This window comes from Phymastichus coffea, unplaced genomic scaffold, assembly GCF_024137745.1.
Source record: "Phymastichus coffea isolate CEN01 unplaced genomic scaffold, Cenicafe_Pcof_1.1 PCOF00012, whole genome shotgun sequence".
NCBI classification, from domain to species: Eukaryota; Metazoa; Arthropoda; class Insecta; order Hymenoptera; family Eulophidae; genus Phymastichus; species Phymastichus coffea.
Window position 1 is genome coordinate 2,083,008 of NW_026706823.1, and position 6,549 is coordinate 2,089,556.

Sequence of the window (6,549 nt, forward strand, 5' to 3'; positions counted from 1 at the left end):
GCTTTTATTTTTCTGATTTTCGGTATTATCACTTTATAAAAATCGAGATAAAAATTATATGTAGTTTAGGTTTACATCTAAATCGTTGAAATCGTAGATGAGGTGATATATTTCGAAGTAATTTTTTGTTTTTATCACAATTCTTTTTTATTATGAATTGGAAATAAACATAATAACTTTTTTTTAAAATCCTGAAATATTTTCAAAAATTCTGACTTTTCATTGCAAATGCTATTGGTCAAAACTAATACTAATTTTATATTTTTACATGACTTCATGAGCTTATATTTTTTTTATAAAAGTTACTTTTTGCACATTGAACGTATTCAAAGTTACAAGAAGTTATAAATATGGGGAAAAATAAAAATGTTGTTACAACCGAAATTCCTAGCGATTCTGATTCGGTTGATGGGCTTCAAGATTCTGATAACGAAGAAGACGTTGTGAACTCAAGATCACTTTTAGACGAAAATATTTCTACTGTAAATAATAACGATGACGAAGAAGAATCAATGGACGCAGAAGACATTGATGATTCAAATCAATCTGATATTTGGAAGTCTGTTAGTCGGCCAAGATCGGATTTTATGTTTTCTAAAAGCTTTGGTCCAAACATTCCAGATACAGCGAAATCACCTTTAGACATATTCTCTTGTTTATTTTCTTCTGATCTATTGGATCATATTGTACATCAAACTAATCTGTACATTTCTCAAAAAAGAGTAAGCAAGAAGAATTAAAAATAGTTTTAGGCATTAACATTCTGATGGGTATAAAAAAATTGCCATCTTACCGTGATTATTGGAGTGAAAACCCAACCCTCAGCTACGTGATTCTTACATATCATCTCTCATGACTGTTAATCGTTTTAGTTTTTTTCTGTCTCATATGCATGTCAACGACAACTCTAAAGAACCAGAAAAAGGTGATCCAAATTACGATAAACTGTATAAGGTAAGACCACTTTTAGACGAGCTTTCTCGAACCTTCAAAGAAAGTTTCAATCTTGGTAAGCACCAATCTGTAGATGTGTCCTTGATAAAATTCAAGGGAAGAAGTATTATGAAACAATACATGTCAGCTAAACCTATAAAACGCGGATATAAGTGCTGGACTCGCGCAGATGAGTCTGGTTACGTATGCCAGTTTCAAATCTATACTGGAAAAGCAGACAACACTGAAAAACAATTGGGAACAAGAGTTGTGAAAGACCTTACACGAGAACTTGTTGATGGCAATCATCACGTATATTTCGATAATTTTTTTACTGGGGTGGAACATCTTTCATCACTGAAAGAAGATAAAATAAACGCATGTGGCACGGTTCGGCAGAATCGTTCTGGTCTACCAACGAATATCAATGATAAAAAATCCAAAAAAAAAATGGACATAGGAGAATATGAATTTATGACTGCAAAGACAGGTCCTACCTGGATCAAGTGGATGGATAAGAAACCAGTTTATTTTCTATTCAACTTTCACGATGCATCTGAAGTTACTACCATAAATCGTAGATAAAAAGATGGCACTCTAAAATGTGTCAATTGTCCTGTTGTTTCTTCAGATTATAATAAGGACATGGGTTATTTAGATTATGCTGATCGACTTATTTCAGTTTATAAAATTGATCGTAAATCTAAAAAGTGGTGGTTTAGAATATTTTGGCATTTTCTCGATCTAACAATAAGTAATGCATATATTTTGTACAGAGAAAAACATATAAAACCAACGTTAAATTTGAAAAAATTTCGATTAAATTTAGTAGAACAAATGGTAGGACACAAAATTCCAACTGCCAAAGGTCGAAAGCGCAAATATGACCATTCGGAAGATTTTCGTTACCAGAAACCACAAGTTTCTTTAGAGAAAAGACGCAATCAAGCAGCTCATATGCCTGTTTCTATTCAAAGCGCAAAACGATGTGTTTATTGCAGTATAAGAAAGGATCAAAGGAGAATAAAGTGGAAATGTATGACTTGCGATGTACCATTGTGTCTTTTGCAAGATAGAAATTGTTTCCAAAATCACCACACTTAGGTAAAGAATAATGCTTAGTTTTTCATAACTTCATGGGCAAAATCAAAAGAAAATACATAAAAAATAGTTTGAATAATTCTAAAAACTGAATAAAAACAAAAAAAAAAAACAAAAAACAAAAAAAAAACAAAAAAAAATGGAGCTAGTACTCTTTTACGTCCTCGTCGTTAGCTCTGGGTTACGCAAAAAAAGAGTAAATTTTCGAAAGTCCCCAATATTTTAACCACTGTTTATGTCGTAGTATTCGTCATATTAGATCTACAATGATGAACTATAAAAAAAATTAACAGATTCGTAATCAGCAACCGCAAAAATCCTTGGGTAGTGATTTTTATGCTTGTACATCTAATTTATCAAAAATTCCCGAGCCGCCATCTTGAATCCGTCATTTTGAATCAATAATTTCTGCATTCCGACTTCATATTCGTGATCAGCGACCCCGAAAATCCCTTAGTAACGATTTTTAAGTAGATACATCTATTTTTTGGAAATTTTGGTAACGCCATTTTGAATTCGCCATCTTGAATTAAAAATTTCGAAATTATGACTTCAGATTCGTGATCAGCGACCCCAAAAACCCCCGAGTAGGAATTTTCAAGTAAAACCACTGAACAGAAAAATATGTGCAACAAAGGGTTAATAAATAGTATAATAATAAATATTATTATACAAGGTGACCCATTTTAAATGACGGACCTGAATATCTTGAAAAGTTCACGTTGTACGAAAAAATTGTTCATACAAAAGTTGTTTAGGCCAGTGGAGTCTACTTCTCTACTTGTCAGATCAGTGTTCAACTTGACAATGATTTTCAAGGTTATTTGAAGGTCAACTTTGTTTTTATAAATGAAAATCCCAATTTTTTATCCCGAATTCGGATAGAGCGGGAAATTTTACGTTCATAACCTAAAGTAATTTCGAGGTCTTACTTTTTAAATGGGACCCCTCATTTTTCGTCGCAGGTTTAAATTCTACGTGAAATTGTACGTTCAGATGACGGGATATTTATGGGGTTTGAATGACTCCCCCCCCCCCCCCCAAAGTCATGCATTCAAACCGGCGACGGAAAATAAGGGTTACCATTAAAAATAAGGTTAACCTTGAAATGACTTTGAAGGTGGGGTAGGGGGTTTGTAAGACCCTATATACATCTCATCATCAGAACGTACAATTTCACGTAGGATTCTAACCTGCGACGAAAAATGAGGGGTCCCATTTAAAAAGTGAGATTGATCTTGAAATGACTGTGGGGGTGGGGTGCGGGTCATATGCACCCCACATATATTACACGATTTGAACGTAAATTTTCCCACTCTATCCGAATCCGGGATAAAAAATAAAGGTTTCCATTTGTGATGGGTCAGGCAATAGTTGAGATTGCTCGCCCTGTTTGCTTTTCTCTCTCTGTTTCGCGTGCCATTCCCTTCGCCTCTGCCACATCGATATCTTGGTGATTCGGATATTAAGAAAAATCTAATAAAATTGCAATATGTGTCTGAGTTTACGTTGGCGAGCATTGTTGGCTCTTGAATTGCACGGGAAAAGGGTGGCTTGCACGATGTTGGCCAGATCTGGAGAAGGAAACAATGGAAAAAAGGTCGGGCCGGGCAAAGCTGCGTTGATACTCGCAGCCGAGCCACGTAACGCGAATAGCGAAAATAGTAGGAGTGGACAAGCGCACGTAACCGGAGGCGCGCATTCGGGAGTACCTGATGAGAGAGCAGTAGAGTTTTAGGATAAATTGTCGCGTCGCTATGAACAATTGGAAAGGGGGGATGTTGATAACGGTGAATTTTTTAGGGCCTTAGCAGGAATAGAGAAGCATGAAGTACAGGAGCCCAGGTGCAAAGAAGATGAAGACGTGGTTAATAATGGAAAGTCCGAAGTGCTAGATGAATGACCTGATCGAGCGCGGGTTGTGCCCGTGGCCAAAGAGCCGCCACGGAGCTCCCCGTTGCTCTCAGAGGTGCATATAGAAAGCGAACGAACCGATCGAACGCAGGTCAAACGCAAGGCCAAGGAATTGCCACGAAGCTCTCGGCTGCTCTCGAATTACCGAGAGCAAAGGATTCAGAGTAGGCCGGGGGAGTCGGGGATGGATCACTCGATGGGTCGCGCAAAGGTAGTAGAAAATCCTTCCGTTTTAACGAGGGGGAGGGGCGAGGCAAGCTCAGGTGGTGAGCCCATGAACCAGAGCGAGGACAGTAGCGCAGCCTAAGTGGCAGTAGTAGAGAATAGGGTTTTCCTGGCAATTAAAATAAACGAAAAGGACTACCGGGCGTTATTAGATTCGGGTGCGCAGGTTACAGTCATGGGCCCGGATTTGGCGAGTAGGTTTGCGTCGCACTTGAGGTCGCCGACAATATTTGTAAGAGGAGTCTCGGGCGATGAACCGAATCCTTTGGGCGACCTAAAACTGAATATAGAAGTAGGAGGGAAGAGCGAGACGTTGACTGCATGTGCACTGGCGCGGTGCGCTCATGACTTGATCCTCGGTGCAGATTTCTGGAACGAGTGGATGTAGGATATCAGCATCGAGAGGCGGGAATGGTGACCCAGGGGCTCACGAGAATGAATTTTCTTCGCGAGTGACGCGGATAGGTCGACACGGGTGTTTGCCAAGTGTGTGGGACTGGCAACATATAGGGATACTCAGCGGGAGCAGGTGATGGCACTGGTGCATAGCATAGTGCCCGAACCTGGAGCCGCCTCGGCCGTGACGAAGTTAATTAAGCATATAATAGACGTCGGGAATGCGAGACCAATTAAAACACCTACGCAAAGGATGTCACCGCCGATCCTGAGATTCGTGCAAGAAGAAACGACGAGGATGTGGCACGCGGGTATAGTTAGGCCATTAGATAGTTAATGGAGTAGCGTGCCGGTAATGGTGAAAAAGACAGACGGGACGTATCGGTTCTGTTTAGACTTTATACCGGTAAACAAAGTGACAAGCACGATGCATACCCGATGCCTAGCCTGGATTCCATATTGAATCGATTGCATAGCGCGGTATTCTTATCAAAAATTGACCTTAAGCCGGCGTTCTGATAGAATCCCTTAGACGAAGGAAGCAAGCAGTAAACTGCGTTTGCGGTTCCGGGGTGGGAGTTCGAGAGAATGCCATTCTGCCTAGTAAACTCGCCCACGACATTCATGCACTTCATGGACGCGCTTTTTGGACCGGAGTTCGCACAGAATGTATTTTGGTACATGAACGATTTGTTAGTAGTAAGCACGAATTTCGAAGACAATATGCAGTGGTTAGGAGAGTGTTAGGGCGGCTGGTTGAGCTGGGCCTAGAGATAAACTAGGGGAAATTAGACTTTTTTTACACGGAAGTAACGTATCTCGGTTACAAATTGGACAGCGAAGGTCTGCGCCCAGACCCGAACCGAATGCAACCAATTATGGACTACCCAGCGCCTCGAAATATAGAGCAACTTCGGAGATTTTTGGGTATGGTGGGATGGTATGCGAGGTTTATTGAAAATGAGAGCGATATCAAGGTACCGCTCACAAAATTATTAAGGAAGGACCAACCATGTGCTTGGGGGCTAGAGCAGCAGGGGGCCTTTGAACAATTAAAAAGAGGGCTCACGGAAGCCCCAGTGCTCGCGAGGCCGGACTTCGTACGGACGTTCTATTTACATTGCGACGGTTCATCGTATGCGGTGGGAACATGCTTAGTATAGATATTCGAGGACGGGGAGCATCCAATTTGCTATGCGAGTCGTATGTTGAACGCGCATGAGAGATGATATACGGTGAGCCAAATTGAGTTCTTGGAGGTTCGATTCGCGGTTCAAAAATTTAGGCCATATATAGAAGGATTCCACTACGTAATAGTGACCGACCATAGCGCACTGACGAGATTGCTGAATAAGAGGGACTTAACAGGACGACTCGAGCGATGGGTGCTGGATTTCCAACAGCTTGACTGCGAGATCGTGCATAAGAAAGGTGCTCTGCACCATGTCCCGGATGCACTCTCGCGCGAGTTTGAGGACGAGGTGGAGGTCGGAGAATTTGATACGATTAAGGACCCCTGGTATCTGCAAAGGCGCCAAGAAGCCCGAGACTAGCCGAAAAAATATCCCAATTGGAAAGTAGAGAGTAATTTGTTATATCAATATATGACCGATCATCTGCTCAATGCAGTTACGAATCGCGAGGAAAGTTGGCGGTTGGTTTTTCCGGTTGAGTATAGAGAGAGGGTTCTGCAGGATGCCCATTGTGCGTCGTCGGCTGGACATTTTGGTTAGAACAAGACGTGCGATCGGGTAGTGAGAGAGTATTATTGGCTGGGAGTACGATATGACGTGCAGAGCTCTGTTAATCCATGTCAGGTCTGCCAGAGATATAAAATTGAACAGAAAGTACCGAAAGAGTTGATGGGAAGACGCGTAGTAGAGTGGCTTGGATAATAGTAGCAACGGACGTAGTGGAGCTACCGCGAAGCAAGAATCGATTCAGATACATGGTAGTGTTTCAGAACCTTTTTACAAAATG

General features: G+C 41.0%; 1 protein-coding gene across 1 annotated transcript; it reads left to right on the top strand.

Moving 5' to 3' along the window:
* The first annotated feature begins 350 nt into the window (after positions 1 to 350).
* Positions 351 to 2,037, top strand: LOC131672907 (piggyBac transposable element-derived protein 4-like). Its single transcript, XM_058950446.1, has 3 exons — positions 351 to 703; positions 873 to 1,510; positions 1,565 to 2,037. Exons 1-3 carry the CDS (start codon positions 351 to 353, stop codon positions 2,035 to 2,037), a joined length of 1,464 nt encoding a protein of 487 aa, XP_058806429.1.
* The last annotated feature ends 4,512 nt before the right edge of the window (positions 2,038 to 6,549 follow it).